At 44.3% G+C, this 27,381-nt stretch overlaps 1 protein-coding gene across 2 annotated transcripts; it reads right to left on the bottom strand.

Annotated features, from left to right (window-relative positions):
- Positions 1–46: 46 nt before the first annotated feature.
- Positions 47–26,504, bottom strand: kif1c (kinesin family member 1C). Of its 2 annotated transcripts, XM_056368856.1 has the most exons (29): positions 26,091–26,504; positions 25,767–25,871; positions 15,876–16,003; positions 15,116–15,192; positions 14,937–15,015; positions 14,175–14,275; positions 13,311–13,376; positions 13,048–13,226; positions 11,831–11,942; positions 11,558–11,635; positions 11,402–11,467; positions 11,229–11,307; positions 10,942–11,020; positions 10,640–10,788; positions 9,951–10,079; positions 9,735–9,865; positions 9,479–9,558; positions 8,773–8,848; positions 8,429–8,508; positions 7,808–7,902; positions 7,144–7,227; positions 6,609–6,789; positions 6,252–6,324; positions 6,013–6,111; positions 5,696–5,857; positions 4,776–5,111; positions 4,337–4,426; positions 4,011–4,248; positions 47–3,899 (listed from the first exon to the last, which is right to left on the bottom strand). In XM_056368856.1, the coding sequence occupies exons 3-29, from the start codon at positions 15,979–15,981 to the stop codon at positions 3,049–3,051; spliced, it is 3,876 nt and encodes a 1,291-aa protein (XP_056224831.1). In that variant the 5' UTR covers positions 15,982–16,003; positions 25,767–25,871; positions 26,091–26,504; the 3' UTR covers positions 47–3,048. The 2 variants fall into 2 exon arrangements, with proteins under 2 accessions (XP_056224831.1, XP_056224833.1); XM_056368858.1 differs by lacking the exon at positions 26,091–26,504 and having other exon boundaries at positions 25,767–25,894.
- Positions 26,505–27,381: the final 877 nt, after the last annotated feature.

The following is a 27,381-nucleotide window of genomic DNA, read 5'->3' as shown; positions in this document are numbered from 1 at the left end:
GTACTGTGGGACCTCTGTGGAGGGAATCAGTGAATCAGGCGTGAAGTCGAGTTTCGTTTCGTCCTCACTGACAGTTTATTGCCTCATGTTGTCTGCAGGGAGAGCCTGAGATTGGTTCCTGATACAACACAAACAACAGACACAACATCTCAACACAGACAACAACCACTGAGGGGCTCTGAGCCAATAGGAGGAGGGTTAGACCGTGATGTCATCGTGTCCGTATCTGTGTTCCACAGTCCTGAAGTGACGTCAGAGTCCGACGTTGTGATTGGAGCAGAGGTGTAGGGAGTGGGCGGGGAGTTCTAGAATGTTCTGGAATTCTGCTGAGTCGAGTTGCCATGGCAATGCCCCCACCCCCCACCCCAGGCCCCTCCTCCTCCTCCTCCTCTAACCTCCAAAACAACAAACGTAAACAGACAATTAGAGAAAAATAATAAAATCAGCTTTATGAAGTAAAACAAACTTTAGATTATGATTCTAGATTAACCAGGAAACACACACACACACACACACACACATCCAACACACATGAACACACACACATGAACACACTCAGGCGGTTGCATGAGGGTGAAGAAGCTCCCTTTAGCAGCATCCACAACAACCCAATATTAATGACACGTATAACTTTATAATAATTATATTAATAATAGTGATGATGGCGTGATGACATCATAAAGCAAAAGTTGAACATGTAGCGGGGTTAAAATACTCAGGACATGAAGCAAATGAATACACACAAAAAAAAAAAAAAACAGCCAATCAGAGGCCGAAGCTGGAGAATGAAAAAAAATAAAAATCAGAAAAATGAAAAACCATAAACGAAAAGGAAACATCATTTCCCATCAGGCCCGGCAGTGGCAGCAGGTAATCAAGATTGTCCCGTGATTGGTCGAGACACCAGAGCAAACGATGGAAATCAAATTCTGCTGATGTCACGCTTCTCAGGCCAATCACAATCAGTCCTAGTGTTTTTGTCGTCGTCATCGTGGCGACTCCCCTCCTGACTGGCTGAGCGGCCAGAGGGAGCGCTCCCATTGGTTGGTTTGACCTTTTTTTTTCTTTTTTTTTTTTAAATGTGAAAAGGTCTTAAAGTCACGGAGCACCAAAACGCTCCACTCGTCATCTCCCATAATGCCCTGCTCAGTGTGGGCAGGGCTTTAGGCTCCTCCTGACGGGTACATGTCGTCACTCAGGGAGCATCAAACACACCGCGGCTGCTGCGTTCACTTAGACGTGGGAAGCTGGAAGATTGTGGCAGGTCGGCTGTAATTACAATGTCCTGTATTTCAGAGGTGCAGTGAACACAACAACAAAAACAAAACTGATAATCGATCAGTCAGGAATTGATGCTCTGGACTAATTTATTAATTGAAAATGAGAAGATCAATATTTACAGCATTAAAAAAAGAAAACATCTGTGTTAAAGCTCTTTAAAGTGACAGTAAACGCAACATCATATGACTCAAATGGGAAAAAGCCACAGTTTCCATCTTCCCGACGTCTCATGAAGGCAGCAGTTAATTCCTCATCCCTTCTTGAAGTGGACATAAAAGACTACGTAGTGTCGGAGGAGTACTTGAACGTCACACAGAACAGGTCGTAGCGTCTCTTACTATTTGAAAAACAAAGCTTATTGTGTCTCAGCTTCCCTCTTCTGCACCGTCTCTTTCTCTTACTACATTTCCCAGAGTTCCTTGCATACACAGCCCTACGTAAACTACAATCCATCACGTCTCATGATTCCTACATCTCCCACTGATGCGTCGCACGCATTTCAGGTTTCACTTACTACGTTTCCCACGATTGCCAGAGACAGTGAACTCACCGCAAGCATGTTTCATGTGTCGCAGCCTTTTTTTAAAAATAGATTCATCTTCATAAAAACAAATACGTCAGGATACAATTCAAATATACACACACAACGCTTTAAAAAGATTCAACGTGCGAGTCTGTCTTATCAACATTTACACCACAGCACCTCCTCCTCCTCCTCCTCCTCCTCCTCCTCCTCCTCCTGCTCTGGAACAGACGAGGAGTTCCTCCCTCCCTCCGTCTCTCTGTCTGTACAGCAGTGTTGTCCGTCAGCTCTCTGCTCTCCAGCAGGAGGCGCCACAGAGCAGCTTTCTTTGGTTCGTAGCACTCGGCGTTGCGGCGCTCAGGTCACATGGGAGAAGCAGTAAATACGAGCTTCGAGAAAAATCGTCTCGATGTGTGAAAAGTGGTGCGTTCAAGGTGTTAAAGTCAAAGTCGTACTGACTGGAACTCTCATATGACATGAGCGCAGCCTTGGCTAGGCTAGGCTAAGCTAAACTTGGGTGCTTGTGTAGCACCTCACCACATAAGCTATTAGCCTGAAAAGCTAAACAGCCACCCCTTGCTCCCTGCTTGGGCTAACTGACTAGCCAACGCTAACAAAGACGTCTCAGGCTGAAGCATGCTAGTTAGCCTCCCGGGCTAACAGTGGCTAAAACAGACGAGCTAAAACTCAAGTCCATGTACGTACAAACACCCAAACTGCCCAGGAAATCAAACCGACGCACTCCATCTTTAAAAAAACAACAATAAAACAACAGGAGCTAACAGCTAACGGGAGCTAACACGTCAGCTTTAAGGCACCATATTATAAACAACTGATCGAGACCACAACGTCAATCAATATCACCGATCACTAAAATCAATAAAACTAAATCATCATTTAATAAACTTCCATCTCGTCTGACAGCAAAAGACACAATAATCCACTTTTCCCTAAAACAGTGTTGCTGTGGCAACAGCTAACCCGTGCTAACGTAAAAGCTAAACGGAAGCTAACACACACACCCACACACACACACACACACACACACAGCAGGATTGAAGATACAGGATGTGTGTGATGTTAGTTGGTGTGTGACGGGCCGACTCAGTATAGTAAAAGTGCTGCAACACAAACACACACACACTCACTCACACTCACACTCACACACACACACAGCCTATTCCCTACAGCATCAGGACCACCCTGTGTCCTGCAGCCAATCAGAGACCTCCAGGGGTCAGAGGTCAGATGGGGGTCTCCTTGTTGTTTTTGAGGTCCGGTGCGCTGAACTGTCGTCTCATCCTGGGAGGGGTAGTGAAGCCCCACCCCCCCGGAGGCGGCCCCGCCCCCAGCAGCATGTCAGCAGGAGGAGGCGGGGCCCCGGAGCGTGGCAGGCTGTGGTAGTTGGGGTGAGGTCCTGGCTGGAATGGTGCATTGTGGGGGTTGTAGTAGGGATGATGGTGGTACTGATGGTGCTGGCGTTGATTATAATGGAAGCCTCCATCTCTGTCTCTCCCTCCTCCTCCTCCTCCTCCTCCTCCTCCTCTCCCTCCTCCTCTCTCCCCCCCAGGCCCAGGTGACACCCCCCTCCTCTGTCTCGGTCGCCCCTGGTGACCGCCGCCCCCGCCACCGCTGTGATGCTGGTTGTTGTCGTAGTTAATGTTGCCATGGGTGGAGCTGTCCAGAGAGTTGCGGCGGTAGCGGTGCTGGTGGTTTTGGTTGTTGCCCTGGTGATGGTAATGGAAGCCGCTCTGGTTACCCTGGTTGCCTTGGTTACGTTGTTGCCAGGCACGGTGAGGGCTGGGGGTGCGCATGCAAGGCGGCGGCGGCGGCACTTGGAAGGGGAGGGGCAAGAGAGCAGGAGATTGGCCATGAGGAGGAGGAGGTGAGGGAGAACCTTTACCCTCAGATCCTCCCTCCTCCCCCCCTTCTCCTCCCTCCCCAAAACCCAGGGCCTGCAGAGCGGCGCTGGCTGGTCCCCATGACAACCGATGGGCGGGGTTACTCTTAAAGGGGAACTTGAGCTTGCATTCCTGGGGAGGGATGAAGCGGCCGGTCCCCGGGAGGTGGACGGGGACGATGGGGGCGGTCAGACCTGCAGGAGGGGGAGGGGCAAAGAGGTTAAAGTTTGGTTGCAGGTGTGTGTGTGTGTGTGTGTGTGTGTGTGTGTGTGTGTGTGTGTGTGTGTGTGGTGGGCGGGGCTTACCTGGGCTCTGGTTCTGTCCTCGTAGTTTCTTGGTGATGTTCTGCTGCTGCAGGTTCAGGATTCGCTGCTGTTCCTGTTTCAGCCAGCGGAGGCGTCCTCTCCTGAACGCCGGGTCCTCGTCCATCAGCCGCTGAACTCTGACCTCTGGGTGGTCGGGGCCGACACCCCCGCCATCGCCGCAGCCCATGCCCCCATCTCTCTGAGGAGACCCGTCGCCTTCGCCGTTTAGGTCGTCGTCCTGGAAACAAGGGAAAAGAGAGGGGAGTCACTGAGCAGCTGCTGACTGACGAGCAGCTGATGGAGCAGGAAGTGACAAGCGAACGCACCTGAACAGGTATGATGCTCTCCATCTTTATCATTCTGTCTCTCAGAGCTTTGATCTCCTCGTCCTTCATGTTGTTCTGCAGCTTCACTTCCTGGAAGAGGCGGAGTCAACAGTCAGTGCCAACAGATACCAACAACAACCAGGTTTTAATTAAATAAATCAAATAATAAATAGATAAATATCTAACAATTACATTATTGATTAATCTATATTATTCAAGCCTATTCAGCCTGTAACAGTTTCGAACCAAGACGATCAGTTTACTGCGACATGATGAGTCTCACCTGAAATAATTGATTATCAAAACAGTTATTTTCCTGGTGATCGACTGATGGAAGAATCGACTGATCATTGTTTTAAAAAAATAAGTTAATGCTCCATATTTTCCTCTTCTATATGCTAAGCTAAGCTAAGCTAGCAGTTTCCCACCGTTCACTCACCTCCAAAATGTCTGTCAGTTTATCGATGTGAGCTTTCAGGTCATACACTTTTCCTTTCTGTACTCCCTCCCCCGTCTCTCCTCCTCCTCCGCCACCAACACTGCCGCCGCCACCGCCGCCGCCACCTCCTCCTCCTCCTCCTCCTACTCCCTCCTCCGTGGGGGGGCTCCTCTCTTCTCCGATTCCCACGGTGTCGCAGACGTCCTGGGCCACGGCCCTCCAGCTCTCCTTCTCGTTGGCGTCCTTCTTGGCGTACATGCGGCAGAGTTCCTTCATCTTGACGATGGACAGCGCCTCAATCTCCTGACGGGAGTGACGGAAATCTCCCAGGGCCACCTGAGGGGGGATGGGAGGGGGGGAGACGGACAAGGTGAGAACATTTAAAAACTTTATTCAACGAGGTCATCTGTGGGCGATGAGAGAGCCTGTTTCCAGTCTTTAAGCTAAGCTACGCTAGCAGTTTCCCTGTTTCCAATCTTTATGCTAAGCTACGCTAGCAGTTTCCCTTTGTTTCCAGTCTTTATGCTAAGCTACGCTAGCAGTTTCCCTCTGCTTCCAGTCTTTATGCTAAGCTAACCTAGCAGTTTCCCCTCTGCTCCATCTATGTGGACGTCTCACTCTGAAAATATTTCCCAAAATGTTGAACTATTCCTTTAAATTTGAACATATTTGTCTGTGTGTGTGTGTGTGAGTGTGTGAGTGAGTGAGTGAGTGAGTGAGTGAGTGAGTGAGTGAGTGAGTGAGTGAGTGAGTGAGTGAGTGAGTGAGTGAGTGAGTGAGTGAGTGTGTGTGTGTGTGAGTGAGTGAGTGAGTGAGTGAGTGAGTGAGTGAGTGAGTGAGTGAGTGAGTGAGTGAGTGAGTGAGTGAGTGTGTGTGTGTGTGTGTGTGTGTGTGTGTGTGTGTGTGTGTGTGTGTGTGACCTCGTAGCAGATCTCTTTCACCGCCTGCATGCGGAGGTCTTCCATGGTGACCCGTTTGGGGTCTTTGCTGATCCTCCTCCTCTGAGGGATCTGATAGACTCTGAGAGGCTCCCTCCTCTTCCCACTGCTGGGCAGACCACAGCGCTTCACTATCGACTGCACCTGGAGACAGAGACAGGTGAGACGGAGACAGGTGTCAGAAAGCAGGGCTGCAAATATGTCTGAGAACACCGAGACATAAAGAAGTCTCGGCCTCATCTTGACGGGCCTTTTGATAGGAAGTGATTATTCAAGCAGACAACACAGGTGTGTTGTACCTTGTTGGCAGGTAGCTTCTCTCTCAGGGAGGAAATCAGCCTCCAGCTCTCCTCACAGGAGCGTTTGTCTGAGTCGTCGCCGCTGTCACTGTCGGCATACTGAACACACACACACACACACACACACACACACACACACACACACACACACACACACACACACACACACACACACACACAGGTTTAACACTGTACACTCACTGTTAGCTGCCACATAAGCTAAGCTAACAGAAACCTACCAGTCTGTGTTGCTCCAGCAGCAGATCAGCCTCCTCCTTCTCTTTACGGTACTGAGTCTCCATGTCCTGCAGTCTGTAACACAGTCAGTGGAAACAGCCCTGATTTCTAACGTTCCTGTCGTCTTTAAACTGAAGAAACGTCTCTTTTCATTCTTCTATAAAATGTTAGAAATGACTGAATTACACGTGTTGCTCTGTCCAAGCTTCAAACACGTTCAGGTTTTCAGTTTTTCAGATTATTAAAGTTCCTCCAGACGTGAGGTTAGCATAGTTAGCATCCTTTATTTGTTTATGTTGTTTGTTAGCTTGTAACTGGCTGACACAGTGTTAGCGGTCTTTATATCTCCTGCTCTCTACCTCTTCTCCATCTCCAGTTTGATGTCGATGCCTTGTTTCTCCAGCAGCTCCCTCTGAGCGTAGTTCCAGTCCTCCGGCTCCGCCTGCTGATCGGCCGTGACGCTGCGCTCCCTCTCCAGCCTCGCCTGCTCCGGGTGGTTGAACCGAAACACGTGGTTCTTCCCCATCACGATGCGGTTACCTGGCGACGGGAGACGGGACGGAGAAGGGAGTGAGAGCGAGATTAAAAATGATTCATTGACAACCGACAGCCAGAGCGGCAGCCATATTGTTTTCAGGTTGTACGTCCACCTCAGTAACGCCTCGAAGGAACTTCTTCAAATTTGGCTCAAACATTCACTCGGACTCGAGGACGAACTGATTAGATTTTGGGGTCAAAGATCAAATCTGAAGAAGTTCCATCAAGGTCTATTATATTACTACATATCATGTCCATGAGAATGAGACGGACCGTCAACCTGAAAACAAGATGAATAGGAGGAATAAAGAGTGAATCATTTTTGCTTGTTGTCCGAATCCCTCGGGTTGTTGTTACCTTGTTTGAGGACGACGGCGTCAGTGATCTGCTTCCCGTTCACGTACGTCTCTGCTCCGACCAACGGCTCCAGAGTGACGACGACTGCAGGGACACAATCAGTACAAGAAAACCTCCATTTAACGTGTGACAGCTCAACGAGGCTCGGTGGATGTTACAGTCAGACACACACAGTGGAGGGGAGGGGGGGGGAGGGGGGCACAGGAAACATGGGTGTGAATATGAAGGTGACGTCACCATGGTAACTGGTTATCAGTGACTGTTAAAAATCAATACCTGACAGATTTCCTGGCAGCTTTTACAGAGAGAGAAAAAGAAAGAGAGTCACTCACTGAACGAACACACACACACACACACACACACACACACACCACACACACACACAAACACACACACACCTCTGTAACCATCACAAGACTGTGGTTAGTGGCTTAAATTGAAGACGACACTTTTAACATTAAATGTAGAAGCATAAATTCAATAATGAAAACACTGAGTGTGTTTCTGCAGCTTTAACTGAGCTTCAGATTTCTGAGGTGCAGCTGCTTCAGTTTGACCACCAGAGGGCGATCTGCACACACACACACACACACACACAGACAGACAGACAGACAGACAGACAGACAGACAGACAGACAGACAGACAGACAGACAGGCGTCTCACCTTCTCCCTGGTCATTGGTCTCACTGACAAAGACGCAGTGAATCTCCTTTATAAAGTGTCCAGACAGTTTAATGTCGACGTCCTGCTGTCCAACCCTGAAACAGACCGACATCAGCTTCAGTCACATGACTCCGGCGCTCGCCTCCCTTCATCGGCTCCCAGACTGATGTTAAGTTGAGGCTCAGCCTTTAGTGGTTTTATTCATGTTGATTTTATATATTTTATTGCCTTTTACTGTCGGATCATTTCGCACAATGTTAAGTTTCTGCTGTTCGACTCTTTTTACTCTTATACTTTGTAACTTTGTTAAGAAAAGTGCTAAATAAATAAAGTTATTATCATCATTATTATTATCACTGTTAGATGTTTTCAGAGGTGTGGCTGCTGCACCTGCTCAGGTTGAGGTTTGTATAAAATTACATATGATCAGGTTATTGATAAGAAAGATGTAAAACTGCTGAAGATTTGAATTATCTAAAACTAATCAAATAATCAATTAATAATTTCAGCTTCTGCGTGGAAACAATAAAACTCTCTTCACAGCTGTTTCATTAATTAATCAAGAGAATAATTAATGAATTCATCAATAAAGTGTCATTAAATTATGAACTGATGTCTGACCTGGTGAATCCTTCCTTGATGTAGTAGAGGAGACACTCTGACATCAGAGGGTCTTCATTCAGGTTGACCAGGTGAGGTGTCTGCAGCACACACACACACACACACACACACACACACACACACACACACACACACACACACACACACACACACACACACACACACACACACACACACACACACTAATGAGTTTAAGCTCCAGCTGCAGGAACCAGAATAAAAGCACCAGGACGACTTCACTCGACCGTCACCACGCCGACACCAGCAGGTTGTGGACGCCACAACAGGAAACAAACAGCGTGATTTATAATGTCACCCTGAGACAGAAGCACGTGTGAACTCACTCCTTTAGGAGAGAAGACGCCCAGCGTTCCTCCATCTTCTTTAATGGACACGCCCATTTCTGCCAGCAGGGCCTCTCTGAGGGCGAGAGACACCGACACAAACAGGGAGAGAGAGAGAGAAAGAGAGAGAGACACCGACACAAACAGAGAGAGAGAGAGAGAGAGACACCGACACAAACAGAGAGAGAGAGAGAGAGAGAGACACCGACACAAACAGGGAGAGAGAGAGAGATCAGTGGTGTTTGTTGTGTCAAATACTCAGTTCTGATTGGTCGGTTCATTCTGTATTCAGCTTTCACTATTTTAACTTGCCATTTTGGTGCACAGCTGTAAATACTACAATGCCCATGAGCCTCGGATGCCGTTGCTATGGAGACGACTGAGCGGTAGCAAATTCAAAACTCTTTATTGTTCCGAATGTTTTCTCAACACCTTTAACTTCCTTAGTGTCTCACGTGACAGGATGTGATTGGAGGCTCTTTGCAGAAATGCACCATGGGAGTTGGAGTTGACTTCTACATTCTACATTTAAAGCTCCATATTTTCCTCTTCTTCTGTGTTTTATTTGAAGTGTTGATCCATAAGAAGATATATTTTTCAGTGGTGAGCCAATCAGAAAAGAGGAGGCTCTGAGCCCCTCTTCTGATTGGCTGACTGTTTTCTGATTGGAGTCACAGAAGAAACGAACCAGAGTCAGTGATGTTACCTCTCCAGACGAATAGATTCTGTCTTTCTTAGTTTCTCTTCCCACGTCTCGTTAAGCTCAGCGATAATCTTCTCTGTCTCCTACAACACACACACACACACACACACACACACACACACACACACACACACACACACACACACACACACACACACACACACACACACACCCACACACACAGTCGGGGGTCAGTCCAGGAAGTCTGACAGCTGCCTCACAGTTTGAAAACGTCAGTAGTATCAGACTCTGATCCTACCAGCAGTCTCTCAGCTGCTTCCTCTTTACTGATGGGCTCCGTGGCAACCGCCTCCTCTCCTTCCTCTCCATCCTCGATCAGGTGGTCGGGGTCAGCTGGGACGTCACCTGCAGACGCAGGCTCACCTGCAGCTGCAGAGGGAAACTGAACGGTTATTTATTGATCGCTGAGAGGATTTTGTTTTTAAGGTGGAAAAGAGAGAGAGCTGTTAGTCACCTGGAGGGGCGGAGCCATTCTTAGGTGCGAGTCCATTGGCTGCGAGTCCATTGGCTGCATTGAGTGCCAGCTGCAGCGGGGAGGGGGCCACACCTGCGATGCCAATGGGGCCATTGTTGTTGTTGTTGACTTTTTGAGTCACAGAAAGACAGAGAGAGACAGAGAAGCAACAGAGTCAGGTTTCATTTTTAAGAGGAAGGAATCTCTGCTATCCTGGTTATGTAAAGAACAGCTTGTAAATATCTGCTTACCCCACCCCCAACACACACACACACACACACACACACACACACACACACACACACACACACACACACACACACACACACACAGTTGCTGTTGTCTGTAAATACCCGACACACAGACATGCCCTACATACCATGTTTAAATAAACACACAGACTATAGACAATGTGATGTGTGTACCACTAAAACATATTTCTTATTCTGTGTATGTACCAATGTAATCTAGACAATATAATGTGTATAATTTGTTAATTGTTATATATGTACTGTATAGTAAGGTTGTGTGTACAAGTATGTGAACACACCAGTATAATATTTATTATAATGTGTTTACCATATGACAAAATACCAGTGTTGTATATTTCATATCATATATATACCAGTATAGTGTATACTATATAATGTATACTATATAATGTATACTATACTATAATGTATATATACCAGCATTATCCAGCAGTTCCTGCAGACCCTGAGAGAACAGCAGGTTTCTCAATCGTTCCACTTCAGCCTTCAGCTCTCTGATCAGTTTGGCGTTTGGATCTTCATTGATCACAGCGTTACAACGAATCTGTTTGGCACGGTCAGCATACCTGGAATCACATGACACCAGGTTCAGTTAGATTAAAGTGGGTATATCTCAGCCCTGTGATCGATCTGTCTGACGGCCTTCGTCCCTGAATAACACAGATTGCATTAGACTAGATAACACTGAATGACATTTACTTCACACATCGACATCTGACCTTAGAGTGCTCAGTGTTTCTTCATAGTTGATGTCAGCAGGACTTAGAGCAGCAATCATGGCCGTCCGAGAGTTTCCTCCTGAAACAAACATACATCAAAACTTTATTGTTACTTACTTGTTGGTATTACAACGACTGGAACTAGATAGATATATACTTTATTTATCCCCTCAGAGAAGTATCTTTACTACTAATCCTTTAATATTACTCCTGGTACTTTTAGTTTCAACACAACCAGCTGTGTGTGATGTTTTTACTGCAGTACAACTAGTACCGGTTAAACTTACCCAGGTTTTCCTTCAGTAGCCAGGTGAGGACTGAGTCTCTGTAGGGAATAAAATCACTTTTCCTCTTCTTACTGCTCTGCTGCAGAGGGGAGAAGAGAAACGGTCATTTTTCACTTCAAACGTGAATCTATATATTTAACCTGAGGATAAACATCAAGCGTGTGTTGACCCACCATTTCAGCCAGAGCTGAAATCACTTTTCCCAACGTGGTCAGAGATTTGTTGATGTTTGCTCCTTCCTGTACAAAAATATAAAGTTAATTTTACTTAGAAATCATAGATTTTAGTTCAGCCCACGTCGGCACCACACTTGACACGTGACCTCTGACCTTGAGCCTGGTGCCCTTTGCCCCCGACGAGTCAGCTCGCTCGCTCCCAGCCAGGTCGACCAGACTGATCTTACTGACCTGGAGAGAAAGTTCGAGTTTCATCTTTAAAAATCCTGATTACTGCGATATGAGGACACCAGACCCTCACAGGTATAATCAGGTAACTGGGTCCTCACAGGTGCAATAAAGACAGAGTCCTCACAAGGACTAAACACACACACACACACACACACACACACACACACACACACACACACACACACACACACACACCTTCTCAGTGTCCAGGCTGGTCATCTGGTCTCGTCGTTTTTGGGTGAAGACGATGGTGAAGACGGCGTGTGACCTGGACGACGTCTCGTTCATGTTTGTGGCCGCGACCGTCCTGTAATCAATAACCAGTCAGGTATAAATAATTAATCGCTGACAACTCAGACTGGTCTGAGTTGTGTTAGTGCGCACAGCTCTGAAGATCTACGACACCACTTATCTGCCACCTACAACTCTGTCCTTGATCTTTTCCCAGAAGATTTAACAACCGTTCACGCTCAGGTGAGAAGGACGGCTGTCGCTACAACAGGTGGGAGCGCTAACGAACCAAGTGACATCAGCGACTTTGATAACGACCCCACAGAGGTTAAACACCTGGGTTTCCCCACCAGTCAGTCAGAACCGAAGAAGCCTCTTGGATCAGAGGTGAAACCTCGTAAAAAAGTATCTGCAACCAAGTTTCTGTCAGTCTGTGTTTTGGTCTGTTACCATGACAACAGATTAACTACAGTTTCTAAAATACCTTTCAACAACTCCAAAGACCAGGTTTTGAATTTGCTGCTGTGGAGAAAGAAAGAAGTTTCCCATTAGAGCAAATTCAGGATTCACAGCTCATATTTATGGGGTTTCCTACATTTCCCAGAATGCCTTTCAGCAATCTACCAAAAAACTTGTTGTCGCTGTTTGAATTTTGGTCACCAACTTTAACTTGAGTGATTACTGAAGTGGCAAATCTCACACTCAGATAACCAACTGACACTTCAACTGTCTTCGTCACGGCCGGGTCCATCAAGCGCCTCGTCTCTTATCCTTCATGTCACCGCAGACCTTTCAGCGCACTTCAACTTTTACTGTAACTCGCTCACGACATTTCACAGGCACAGCATTTACATTTTAAATCACCTGTAGTAAGTTAAACAATTAACCGACCGACTAATTAGTCGCTCGACAAACTTCTTTGAAAAGTGGTTAGAAGTAATTTTAAAACAAAAATTCACTGGCTCCTTCTCCTGCTTTCCTTAATTCTTCTGCGGCGGTAAACTGAATATCTTGATTGGACAAAAGGGGGATCGATACTGAAAGTAATCCTCGTCCACATTGTTTCAGCAACAGCACATGAACATCTCCTTCAGTTTCCTTTTCTGGTTTTGTTTTAAATTCAAGATGTGGATGTATCTGGATGCTGCGTCCTGGCGTGTATCCGCAGGAAGAAGACTGACCGAGCTTTGTTGCCGGCGTCCATCAGGTCCCGGATGTCGGTGAATCCGGTCACAGCCAGTTTGGACAGGTCCTCCACGTACGGCCCGAGGATGGGATGCTCTCGAACCCGCAGAGTCCCCTGGGACTTTGGATTCAACAGATCCCGGACCCGCTCGCAGTAGATCTCCATGTAGGACACCTGGAGGCGGAAGAGAGAGGCGGCGTTCAAGCTGATCGACATCCACTGAAGGAATCGGCTGGAATCAGGTCAGAGAGAGTTTACCTCCACGGAGTAGGTCAGGTCAGGATCTGTGTTTTCTCCCGTTCTCTGAAACAAGTCCTCACACAGCTGCACACACAGAGAGACAGAGGTTCATTCATCACAATCAGTCAGTGAAACTACAGGAAAAAAACCCATTAAAGGTGGATTTATGATTCTGCTTCAAGGTGATGAACGTCCTGCTGAGGCTTCTCACAAGTACAGCTCCACATCAGAACCACGTGGAGGCTGAAATATGTGACTAACCGGCATCAGGCTGCACTACATCACCTCTTTAATTCTACTGTTGAGGGGAAATAAAGGGCTCAGTGATCTCGACACACACTGCAACATGATATGACATTAAATCAGGCGATTACGCTGCCAACTGCTGATGCAGCAGTTCTCCACTCATTAAAAATAAGCTTTGTCGGGTCAAATCATTAACTTCATGTACACATCATCAAAATCTCACAAAGAAGAGTCAGTTTGGTCTCACTCACAAAATATCTGTAACTATTTTAGACAGATTGTCAAAATAGAGATCTTCACTTTTTACATTCAGAGGTTCCACTGACAAAAATCCAGTTTTTGTTCACGGCTTCAGTTCTGTGGAACAAAGTTCAACAGCAGACTGAGCAACTGCAACTGAAGCTTGTGGTTCAGAAATGAATGGTGAATCAATCAGGACCATTTACCATTTATTGGAAATAACCACAATGGAAATAGGCTTTTATTTTTTATTGTATTTCCATCCTCGACAGTTGACCTGAATGTTAAGAATAAGTGATTGTCTGTTAACTATTATATAAATATAAATATGTCCTTTATAAGTATATTGTTGAGGACAATTTTATCCTACACTGAACTTAAAAACTAGTGTGTTACCTGTGGTATGATCCCCTCCTGTCCAGGTTCCTGTTTGCCCATCATGGTGTAGCTCTTTCCGGCACCGGTCTGGCCGTACGCAAATATACACACATTGTATCCTGGGAAAATAAATAGATTAAAATCTTACTGAGCTTTTGAAATAAAAGAAATAAAGAACACTTGTCCTCCACCAAAATCAGATCCTGAAATACACTTGGAGCAGCAGGACCTGCAGCTGTTGGGTCAAGTTTAAATAGTGTAAATAGTTATGATGGTGGCAGCTGCACCATCGGGAAGATGTGTATCAGCATTACCAGGATCATTAGCATCATTAGCATCATTAGCATCACTGTTTACTATCTTATGAACACAACAAACTTTAGCTTCTGTAGAATCATTAGCAGGATCATCAACAATTAAAACATCATTATAAACATTAGCAAGTGTAGCATCTTTGGCGTCATCAGAAGGGTGATTTACATGATTAGCATCATTAGCATTATTATCAACATTACTAACATAATAATTAATATTTTCCTCATCACCAGGATTAGCAGCACTAGCATTAAAGTTAGGATCACGAACTCATTAACATTATCATCGGTGATAATAGTATCATCATTAACATAACTACCATTAGCATTAGCACTAGCATCTGTAGTAAAATCATTAACATGGATGTTAGTATCTCAAGTATCTAGATTAGTATCATTAATCAACTTAAACATTAATAACTGTATGAACCTCATTAGCATTAGCATCAGTTCAAATGGTTTTTACCTTCAAAGGCGTGCAGCAGCATCTCCTCTCCGATGTCCTTATACACCTGCCTCTGAGACGCGAAGCTGGGGTCATCAATCTGCGGAAACACGAACACACACCTCTGGTTAACACCGATCCTGGTTTACCTGATGAACGTTTCTACACGTGTGTGTGTGTGTGTGTGTGTGTGTGATCACCGTTGTGTGTGACCAGTAGGAATAGTCGAAGGTGAAGTTCTTAGCTCCATCTTTGGGCTGTTTGGGGTTGGAGATACCTGGAACAAAAGAGGGGAATTATCAAACACCTTGTGCACTTAGTGTAAAAAATGCTTTTGGAGTCACACGTCTTAAATAATCGGGTGTCCACATACTTTTGGACATGTAGTGAAATCTGCACGTGATGTCTCCAACATTCACTAAAAGCTCGACTCTGCCCATCATTAACACGATCAGTGCATAAATATCTGAGTGTGTTCTGACGGTCGCACGGCTGCTAAAAACAGTCGTGCTGCAGCAACGTCTATTAATAAACTGCGTGTGTGTTTGAGTTTAAATAGCAGCAGGTTCAGAGGTCATGTGACGGGCAGGGGCATTCTGGGATTGCTGAGGGCTGTTTTAATACATGCAAAGCTCTAACTTAATGACACGGAGGGAAAAGCCTTCATTAAAACTGATTTTTTACAACTTTGGAGTTTTCTCTAAAAGAAAAATAAATTAGGATTAAAGTTGGATGAATTAGAAAACAGACAAAATCAGAGAGTCTTATAGTGTCTTGTGAAACTGTTGCACTACTTTCATTTCTACATTGTGAAGACGGTTCTCACAACACAGAAATGATAAATAATAAACTTAAATTCTGTAAAATAACTAAATAATAATTTAGTTCAGGGACCTGGTAAAGTGAGGGTCCTCACACGTATATAAAGACAAACGTGTGTGTGTGTGTGTTGTGTCTTACAGGTGGTGTTCCCCTGCATCTGGATCACACACTTGGCGTTGCGTCCCGTCTCTCGGGAGTTGAACGGACGGACTCGCACCGCCACCTTCACTGACGCACCTGCCATCGTTAAGCTCCGCCCACCCCACCTGAGGACAGCCAATCAGAGAGCATGGTCAGACAAGGAAAAAAAAAAACAATAAATCATCAACATTTAAATGAATTCAATATTAAAACGGCACTATCCCAGTGCATTATGGGAAAAGTAGAATCCAGAATTCAGATTTGAACCGTTCTGTTTAATTTCTTGTGAATCCAACAACTTTATTAAAGTGAGTAAAATAACATCCCTCCATCTTCTCATCTATATTTTCTTTTCCCTCTATTTCTCTTCTCATTCAGATTAAACAGAATAATCCGCTCCCTCCATCTTTTCCTCCCTCCATCTCTGGGTTTATGGTCAAACCACTTTCCTTCTCTTTTCCAGGACTCCTCCCTTCACTTTACGACTGAGTTTCCCGCTCTTTTTTCAGAAAGGAAAGGGAAGAGGAAAACCTCTCCTCCTTTTCCCTCCTCTTGAATCATCTTTCTTTCTCTCCTCCTCTATTTTCTTTCCTCTTCCTTTTTGTGTTTTTGTCTTTTATCTTTTCCTATCCCTGCTTTCTTCTTCTGTGGTTGATTTATCTCCTCTTCTGTCTTTTCATTTCATCTTCTTATATTAAATTTTATTCCTCCTTTCCTCTTTTCTTTTACTTTTTAATCTTAATTTTATTTTTCTCGTCTCACCTTTTCTCTCTTTTATTTTTGTGGCTCCTCTAATTCATCCCGGGCGTTCGAGCACTGCGAGTCATTCCCTCTCTCTCTCTCTCTTTTTTCCTTTCATTGCTGCTCCTCCTCCTCCTCCTCCCTTCATTCTTTCCTCTCTCTCTTCCTCTTTCTTTCATGTTTCCACTTTTTTCCGTCTCTGCTCTCTCTCTCTTTACATTCCTGTCCTCTGTTATGTGTTTCCTCGTCACCATGGAAACCACAGCTGCCTCATTTTCACCTCTGTCTTTCTGCTTCTTTCGTCCTATTGTCTCTCCGTCCTTGTTTCCCTTCTCTTCTTGCTGTTTTTTAAATGTCTTTTGTCTCACTCTTTCTCACCCTCTTTTCTCTCTCTCTCTCGCTTTCTCTCTCTCTCTCTGACTTTGCCAGTCTATGTCGAACGCCCCTGCCTCAGGCCTTTAAACACACACAGTTAAACACTGTGGTCTTGTTCCCCTGGGAAAACACCTTGTTAGATAATGTTACTGTGTGTGTGTGTGTGTGTGTGTGTGAGTGTGTGTGTGTGTGGGAAAGTAACTGATTAGCCCATCAATCTATTGTCTATCAGAGTGGATTGATCAGTGTCACAAAGGCCTGTGACTATGTTATTGATCAGCTCATTCGTTGAATAGAATAATTGATTGGTTATCAGCTGGTGCATGTGAGACACCGATGTGTGTGAGAGAGAGAGAGAGAGAGAGAGAGAGAAAGAGAGAGAGAGAGAGAGAGAGAGAGAGAGAGAGAGAGAGACTGCTCTGTAATTTAGGTCTCAACGCTCTGTAATAAACATGGCTGACATTCCAACTCACACAACATTAAACAGGGATGTCCTGATACTCCGGTCTGAACATCTCTGATACGAACACACACACACACACACACACACACACACACACACACACACACACACACACACACACACACACACACACACAGAATGAGCAGAAATGTGACGGGCCACGGTCCCCTCTTTACCTCTAAACCAGAATGTTTTACACACGCAGAGCTTGTTTTCTAATTGTTGTGAATCAGCTGAAAACAGACGCTAACTGTATGTAAATTACTTCCTGCGATGTATGTTACTACATACATTTCACTGTAAATCAATACAGTGGCCACATTTGCCGATCAATCTATAACCAACAACCTATAACAACGAAGAGAAAACATCTACAGAAACACTGACTGCACAGCCGTGTCAGAGAGTGAGCTTCTTCTTTCATAAACAATCTTTGGCAGACACACAATCCGACGCCTCACAAGTTAATCACCGGATCATAGTAAAACATTGATTAGTGGCTGATATGAACGGCCTCCAGAGACCTTTGTCTTTTTAAATAGTGAAAGTTCAAGTGAGTGGCGCTTAAACAGGAGAAGCTTCTCACTCAGCTTTAATAGCGTTAACAGACATGTTAGCGGCTCAGGAGTCGGTTGCACTGGCGCTACGAGATTATCTAATCAGAGATATTGTTGTATTGATCAATAAGAAGAATAACAAGAAGTATTTAATTCACGAGTAACTTTGAATCCAAAGAGTTACAGGAACTCGGGAGCTCCGTTTTTCTTCGGCAGAAAGTTTGGAAGTCTTCGTCACATTCACAGGAAGAATAAGTCTGGTGATCCAAACCAACGCTCGACCTCACCTGCTCCCAGGTGCTGTGCACGTATCGCAGCCTGATTCCTCTGAGCCACAGAGCTCCACTGTTTCCAGACACTATTGAAAACACGTCAGTGAGTCACTGTGACTCTGGGTGACAAGCTCCTTCATTATCATTCACACGCTGCAGTTTAATGTGACTCGGTCCCACACACCTTCCTGCTGCCTCACTACAGCACCAGATTAATCCGCTGAAAATAGTCCCCAACAAAGGAACTACTTCCTCCTGTTTATTTGATAGAAACTAGTGAGCAGCTGATTTTAAAGATCTAAGGAATCACGGAAAACAAAACTCACACTCGTGACCTTAGAGGACAAAAATGTCATCAAAAAAACTGCAATGAAAACATCACATATTAATATTATTTTCCACTTTCACTGAGTTAGATCAGTCCTGAGCATAACGAGGAAATATTCAATTATTTTCAGGATTTTAACCCTTTAAATGTGTTTGTTTACTCACTGTATGAGGCTCAGAGGAGGCTTTTAAACACGGACTATATATTCATGAGGTGTTTTTAAAGGTTTACATCTTCAGTAGGAAGCGAAAGACAACGACTCCTTTAACGGATCTTTATCAAAATGTTTATGTTAAAAAGATTTTTTTAAACTGTAAAATGTCAATGTCTCAGTCTCAGTATCCGTCAGGGTGTAGAAACATCAGCTGTGTTTGTTCCACCCTGAATTTAGCTGGATGAGTCTAAGAACAACAGAGACGACACGCCCAATATGGTCATGCAAAAATAAAGAAATGAAACGGACGCCACACTGGTCACGCCTGCGAAATCATCACAAAGGTCACAGGTGGTTTATCGAGTGACATCCAGTCTACGGTGCGGGAGGGGCAACTTATTCAGCCGTCATCGCTTCCTCCATCCAGCCTTTAACCCCACGTCTCTGCAAAAGCTGAGACAAAGTTTCTGCAGCAGCTCTCGATCTAAAGCCCGACTCTGCAGAGAAACCAACAGGAATGTTAAAAGTCTGTTTGCTCCATCTCATCTTGCAGATCTACATTCCTGCTGTGAATCTGATCTCTCGTGCTTTTGATTTTATCAGTCAGTGTTTAAATCATTTTATTAAAATGCGGTTTAAGAGGGGGTTTGTTTACAACCTGATGTCTCCAGATCTCAACTTTAATTTGGATTTTCCTTTGAGGTCCCCTCCAGTAAAGGTGTGTGTCCATGTGTAGTGTGATTATAGATCAGCTCTAGCTTCTATATTAATACTGTGAAAGTATCAAAGCCTCAGTCCACAGAGAAATGCACACAGCCTGTATTCAGAAACTGAGCCTTAAAACCAGCCGTCAGGACTTCTGGAACTTTGTGATGTCACAACAAAGCAGTCACCAAGCCCCGCCCACCTGGACCCACCATCCAAACCTTGCAGGATTTGGTTTCTCTGAGTGTTTTTACCTGAAATCTGCTTTATTTTTATTGGATCACTCAGAAAACAGTCAGCCAATCAGAAGACAGGCTCAGAACCAAAACTCAAACTCGTGACCTTAAGGACAAACATGTCCTCAAAAAACTGCAATAAAAATATACTTTGACATCGAATTTATAAACATGTTTTTATCTCTTCACCTCGACCGTCTGTTTTCAACTGAGCTACAAAAACCTGAAGCTGAGCAGCAAACAGACCAAACGTCAGAGTGTAAAAGGTCACGAATTTACACTTTTGAACTATCCTGGCAGATTTTGTCCGAGACCGCCTTCTGACTCTGCAACCTGTGTGTTAACGCCATCTCAGATATCCATGGTACTCATGAAGAACAAGACAAGAAAAGGCCTGTCTGTCAGCACAGTCATGGCTTATGCTCGCTTCAATCTCTCCTGGCATCAAGTGTCTGTGGCCTCATGAAAGAAACTAAACAATGAGGGCTTCGCCTGGTTTAAAAAAGTCCAGTTTCCATCCAAACGTAGCACGAGCTGTCACCAAATCTCTCCAGAAAAGGTGAATGAATGAATCTTATATGAAAACGAGTCGACTGGTTGATGGAGTTAAAACAGCTGGTGGAGCGGATTCTCCCGTCGCTGCCTTTAAACCACTGAAGAAGAAGAAGAAGAAGGGGGTCGTATGATGAAAACCATGTGGAGATCTGACATTTCTGTTTGTGTCATGTGTTAATGTGAGGAAGGTTGGACGGATAAATCAATTAAAAACAATGACGTCATTATGTTGTGTGACATTCGGACGCTGTGAGCTGATGATCTTCCTCTCTCCTGACGGTCCGATGTTCCTGACGGAGACGCCACAATGACTCAACAGGGAAGGCTTTTTAAAGACTCTTCACTTCCTGCAGATTCCCAAACATTTACACCTGTTCTGCTCTAGTGTTTTTTTCTCCGAACAAAAGAAGCCAAAACGAAGCAGCGAGCCTCAGTCTCTGCCTCTGATACTTAACTCAGCCACTGGAACTAAATATGTTAAAGTACAACCTGGAAACGGCACATTACGCTCACACACACACACACACACACACACACACACACACACACACACACACACACACACACACTCACAGGTCGGATTAAACAGTGAACGGGAGAAAGACACTGATGTCACACTGATCCGCCTCGTCTAAAAAAAAAATGCCAGAAAATAGTAAAAGAATGAAGATTAAAACACAAATCCAGAGATGTTGAGTTTATTATCACATAAACACACGAAGCTGCCGATTTGTTTTCCGTCAGTCAACCAATTGATTTATTGACTAATCGTTCATCTATATATCAAATCTATATCTGGAGCTGATTGAACATTGTAGTTATTGTAAGTTTAGTGACTCGAAAATGATGATAAGTTTAATTTGACTCAGAGTCAGTGAAACTTTATCAAACTAAAACCTGAGAAACAACTGAAGGAAAAGGTTTTTTTATTTGTTTTAAATGCAGCAGCTCCGACACACACCACAGAGAACAGTGAGAGAGTGTGTGTTTGCTCTGTCAACACAGCTTCAGGTCACACAACCACAACAGGAACACGGCAAACACACACACACACACACACAAGATGGTGGACAAAGATACTGGATTGTGCTCTAATCTTATTGTGAGTGTGTGTGTGTGTGTGTGTGTGTGTGTGTCTAGGTGAGCGAGCAGCCTGCATACCACAGACAGAAACGCTGACATCACATCACAGGCATCCCAACACACACACACACACACACACACACACACACACACACACACACACACACACACACACACACACACACACACACACACACACACACACAGAGTTATTCAATGTGTCTGGTTGAACAGGCCCGGCTAGTTGTAAAGCTGCTGTTAGCCAAACTAACCAGCTGTTTAAACACTGTTAGCACACACACACACACACACACACACACACACACACACACACACACACACACACACACACACACGGTCTCTTCCAGCATCAGAGGAGAAATTCCACTCGTTGCTGCGGCTGCTGCTTTTATCTCACAGCTAAAAGCAGCAGCCGCATCGTCTGCTAACCCACGAGCTCCTCGGAGAGAGACTTCACTCGGCCAGAAATTACACAACCGTCATCTCGCAGGAAAGAATGTGGAAACAGAGAAAACTCCACCAGTCTGCTGACACAACGATTTAAAAATGTACCTGATTTTTCACTCAGTCCCTTCGGAGGACGAGAAAACAGCAGGAAAGACTCAAACTTTAGTCATCGGTGCTCTCAAGAGTCACAGTAACAGCTTATAGTTTCACTATTTTCATTTTATGATTAATGATTACAGGAAAAAATAATCCACAGATCAATAATATAAAATAACTTTAGATCCTGTTCCAATATCTTTTAAATCGTATCAGAAAAGATCAAATTAATGTTTAAATGAACAAACTTGGTTCCAACATTACGTTCCTGTGGCATTTCCTCCTCTTGTCTGTAGATACCGCAGCTAATCAGATCTGACTGATTGATTATTGATCAGCAGTGAACACATCTGATCACTCTCTGATGTGATTAAAGTCATGTGGACAAACTCCCACTGAGACACAGACTGAGTTAGTTCCCATGTGTAGGCCTCTCTGGAGGAATGTGATAATGAATGGTCTTCATACCACACACACACACACACACACACACACACACACACACACACACACACACACACACACACACACACACTCCTTCCTATGGTAATGTACACACACAGAGCTAAAGATAGTCATCAGCTCGCCTCGACGCCCAGTTTGTGAAGAACATTTTACTCTGACTCTCTCGCACCGTTTGAGTCGAGCTGACAGATGAACATCCTGTTCACATGACAATGACCACGTGCTGCCTTCACATGCGGTGGGAAATATTGGCATTGTGATCTCAGCCTGCACAAAAATGACCTCAGGCGACACGACTAGAGCTTCACCGATAAATGACCATATCAGTCGATGGCTTCACTTTAGCGGCCATCTTTGTTGACGGATGTAAGGGAAGTAACGTAAGCCATCGAAAACCATTCTACCCCCCCAATCAAATAAGAAGCAGAAAAATGAAGCCAACACAAAAGAACTGCAGTTCCTCTAACGACCACTAGAGTCTGGTTACAGCAGAAATAAACATGTTTACAGCCTGGTACGATAAAACGTCATGCACACAAATCCTCCTCTGGGGGCGGGGTCAGACACTGCCAGGTTGGCGACGGTGGAGCAGCTCACTCTGGATGTCCTTGAATGTAACACCACCTCTTATTTTCAGGTTGGCAGAATGAGTATGAAGCTGTATGTTAACGGCTCGTTAGCTAGCTTATTGAGCTATTTTAGCACCAGATATTGTTTTAAAAGCTCCTTTCAGATGGAAAACAATAGGGTGTTTCACCCCGTCGAGGAGATTATTCCTGGCAGCTCTAATAATGACGCTACAAAATGATGTGAAAAGCTTTAAGTCGAACAGCATCAAATCCTCTTAACATAGGAAAACCCCTGGTATGGGATAAACTGTGCGGCAGTAAAGACAGACTTTGAGTAGTCTTAGACGACGACTGCAGGTTAACGAGTAGCGTTTATGGGCTGCTATTAAATCATTTTTCCAGTGTTTGACAACAGAAAGAGGAAAACATGTCTCAGGACAAGTATGTGGTGAATTCAGCTGCTTTAAAACACAGTGGAGGTTGAAGACAGAGCAGCAGGAGGAGACTGAACACTGGGTTAGGCTTTTTCTGTAATTACTCATGTAAACATGGACGACATGGCACAGCTGGTTTCATTAACCTGTGCTAATGCTAACTGCATGACGACATCTCGACTGTGAAATACAGATGTTATCAGCTACCCGACCCCTCTCCAGATGCTGCTGTGATGCAGTTTTGTTGTTTTTTTTTTTTAACTGGAAAGAGTGAGAAACAGTCGGCGCTAAAAGCTACAGCTGGATGCTAACTGGTGTTTCCATTGAGACGCACTAGCCTGAGCGCTAACAGGTGGAACTGAGAGACCTTCTCCCAGACGGGGCGTTTAACATTCCTCACCTGGAGGAGGTTTTGGAAAAAGTCACACACACACACACACACACACACACACACACACACACACACACACACACACACACACACACACACACACACACACACACACACACACACGCGCCTGCCATAATCAAGTAGATGATTCGGTCTCGTGTTATCAGTTTTGTGGTGTTGCCTAATAACATTAGAGCAGAATCCAAACAACATGTAGCTAAAAATACACAACACACACACACACACACACACACCACACACACACACACACACAGATAGCTGAGATGCCTGCTCTGAACTGCTTTAGCCACTCAGGCTAACTTTAGAGAGTCTCTCTGTTGACGGCAGCGTCGCCTCTAAAACCTCATTATTCAGCTTTGATCTGATGGCCAAAAGTATGTGGACACCCCTGTGGCTCTGGTCTGGGTTCTGCTGCTCCTGGTCTGGATCTCTGGACTCCAGTGAGGGGGCGTCTTATTTTACTTTGTCCCTTTTCCACTGTTTCAAAATAAAATGCTCAGCAGCGAACAGATCAATACTCGTGGTTTGGGAAAAAGAGAAGCTCCGGTGTCCAAATACTTTTGGCCATGTAATATTCAAATAATGAACTGTATAAAAGTCAATAACATTAATCTGAATGGAAACAATCCCTGGTTTTGTTACTGCTTCACTTATCAGGTAAAGATGTTCATTTTCAAAGATCAGAGGTGGATGTTGGAAACGGAGCTGTGATAATTAATCAGTTGATCAATGAATCTTTGATGAAGATTTTATCCGTTTTATTTCACGTTTCTGTCCTAAAACCTTCAGTATAATGTGATAATTTACATCTACCCCCCTTTACTGACGTCCCTGCTGTTACTGGTGTTGGTCAAAATGTACATTTAAATTGATTTTTCTTGTTTTAATTTCAATTATTCCACCAGAAAGAAATAATCTGCATCAATTTCAATGATCAATTAATCTTTTTGGGTCTTTTACAGGCAAAAAATCTGGTTCAAGTTCCTCTGATTTGCTTCTTTTCTTTGTTTTAAGTTTAAACTTTAATTTTGGTTCTGGACTGTTGAATAAAACAGGTCATTTAAGTGGCCGAGGCTTCTCACTATTATTTCATGTTTTATAGACAAAATGTTTAAGATTAATCATAATCAGCTGATTAATTGATGATTTCTGATTCTGAATAATCAGAAAAGCCCAAAGTGAAACCTTGTTTTTGACCAATCAGCAGCCGACTTATTGATTAATGGAATAAACATTTAAATTAGAATCTAATCGTGTACAGTAAGGCTGCAGCTGGTGATTATTGTCAATATAGATTAATCATTTAATCTGTCGACATTTGTCGCGCTGAAGATTTCAAGTGTCTAAAAAACCTCAAATATTCAGTTTACAATGAAAACGACAAAGAAAAGCAGCAAATCTTCTGAAACGATTCACTGATTATCAGAAAAGCTGCTGATTATTACTGTGTCCATCGATTAACTGATTAATCGACTGATCGATTTGGCTCCAGTGTCTTAATTCACCACATAAATAAATAATAATAAACCAATCCAGGTTTAAAACTGTCGAATCATTTCATCAAACTGTTAAATATAATAAATATCCAACACTAAAATACATAATAAGATAAAACAAAATATAATGAGGCCAAAGATTCACCGTCTTTAGAGTCAAATAACTCTGATATATTAGAATAAACTTTATATGACAAATAAATAAGAGAAAAACAATGAAATAAAGATGAAATAAACCTTAAGATGATTTAAAAGTGAACAGTCAGATAATGACGTCAGCTCCACTTCCAGAAAGTTTAATTCATAATAAAACCTCGTATTTTAAAACTTCTTTCATGTTGTGATTAAATATTAACTGGATATTAATGAGGTTAAATTTAGATTTCCTCTGGAGCCTGTAACAGTAAAAACTAAATGTGAACTGACAGTTAATCTTATTATATTATGATATTACCGGGGGGGGGGGGGGGGTGACTCACCTCTACCGGACCGGAGGAAACCGTAAGTCTCGTGGAAGCCACGCGCTGATCCGTTCACACCGTCCCCATGTCTCCGGTCCGGAGAAAACCACCAATAAACAACAACTAACGGAAGTAGAGGGATCAGCCGGGACAGCAGCCGTGGTCCCGGTGCTGGTCCTGGGCCGGGCCTGTCGGTACCGGGACACAAGGACGGTCAGAGAGTTGGGTGGGGGCGCTGCTGTGTCTCTCTCACACACACACACACACACACACACACACACACACACACACACACACATACACACACACACACGCGCGTTACAGAAAAGTTTAAACACTCACTTATGTTGTCTTCTCCGGTGTAACGGCGGCTGGCTTCCTTCGGGGCTGACGTCACCGTCCGGTAAGTTTCACCGGCGGCGGAAAGAGTAAAAAAACCAAAAAGTGAAACAAGATGAAGGAAAGTTGAGGCCCGCTGCTTCTGGCCGGCAGGGCGGTGAATCACGGCAGGTCCGGCCGCTAGCTAGTCGCTGAAACTCGGTAATCCGGTTACTTGTCCGCCCCGGGGGCCGCTCGGGTTCCGGAGGGAAAAGTTTATCGGTGAACCGGGTGTGAACGGAAAGTTTTTAACGGAAAAAAAATGGAGGAAAAGGAAAGAGAAGAGAGAGGGGGGAGAGAGAGAGGCAGAGAGGCTGGCCGGTGGCCTGGCCGCGCGGCGGGTGTGTGCGTGTAGACGTGCGGGCGCGTCCCCGTGACGGAGCAGCGCAGAGAGCCAGCCAGTCAGCCGTCAGCCCCCGGGGCTCGAGCCGCTCCGCCCTGCCCTGCCCCCCCCCCCGCTCCGACGGAGGGGTCACCGCACAGAGCTGAGACACAGACAGAGGTCTCACTCTGACTCACATTACGGAGATCTGTTAGCGCGACAAGCAACTTTAAACTTTTACTCAGTTTGAGTAAACTACTTGACTTTTTACTACAGTTTAAGTTTGTATTGTAGTTGATTATTTCTGTTTTATATGACTTTATTCTTATGTAAACAATGTACTTTAATTCACCATGTGCAATAATCCACTTTATCACTTGTCTGCTGCAATTTTTTTTGTTTTTGTTATATTCAAATATCTATACATATTATATTATTATATTATTTATCTTTTTTAGTCATTGTGCAGTTTTTCTACTTTGCACTGTCACTCTGCTGCTGTAATACTGCAAATACTGCTGATTTCCCCGCTGTGGGACCAGTAAAGGAATATCTTATGTTCAGGTATTTTACTTTTACTTTACTGTAATCATCTGACGACCCCTAAGATTTATCTGGCGACCCCTTGCATGGGCCCAACCCCTATGTTGGGAACCGCTGGGCTAAACTATCTGACTAACTGTATTTCAAAGCAGCTTGATGACTCAGGATTAATGATCTGCCAATACACTGCAAAATGTGTTGAAACAAATATAGGAGACAAATTACCTTGAAAAATCTAAGTAAATATAACTATTAGTTTTAAGTTATGTTGACTTTATATCCACTTGTTAAGTTGAATTAAAATTTATTCATGTTTACTTAATTTTATGAAGTTGTTCCGACTTGACTAATAAAACTTTTTAAGTGTAGATATTTTATTCAAGTGGAGCT

Source organism: Seriola aureovittata, chromosome 23 (genome assembly GCF_021018895.1).
Source record: "Seriola aureovittata isolate HTS-2021-v1 ecotype China chromosome 23, ASM2101889v1, whole genome shotgun sequence".
NCBI classification, from domain to species: Eukaryota; Metazoa; Chordata; class Actinopteri; order Carangiformes; family Carangidae; genus Seriola; species Seriola aureovittata.
Note: the sequence above shows the minus strand (reverse complement) of the source record. Positions and strands in the feature narration are given on the sequence as shown.

Coding starts and splice junctions, on each gene's coding strand:
- kif1c (XM_056368856.1), bottom strand. CDS start 15,981: ATGGCAGGTGCGTCAGTGAAGGTGGCGGTGCGAGTCCGTCCGTTCAAC. Junction 11,943..13,047: donor GACGCCGGCAACAAAGCTCG/GTCAGTCTTCTT, acceptor TATTGATTACAG/GACGGTCGCGGCCACAAACA. Junction 11,308..11,401: donor TTTCAGCTCTGGCTGAAATG/GTGGGTCAACAC, acceptor TCCCCTCTGCAG/CAGAGCAGTAAGAAGAGGAA.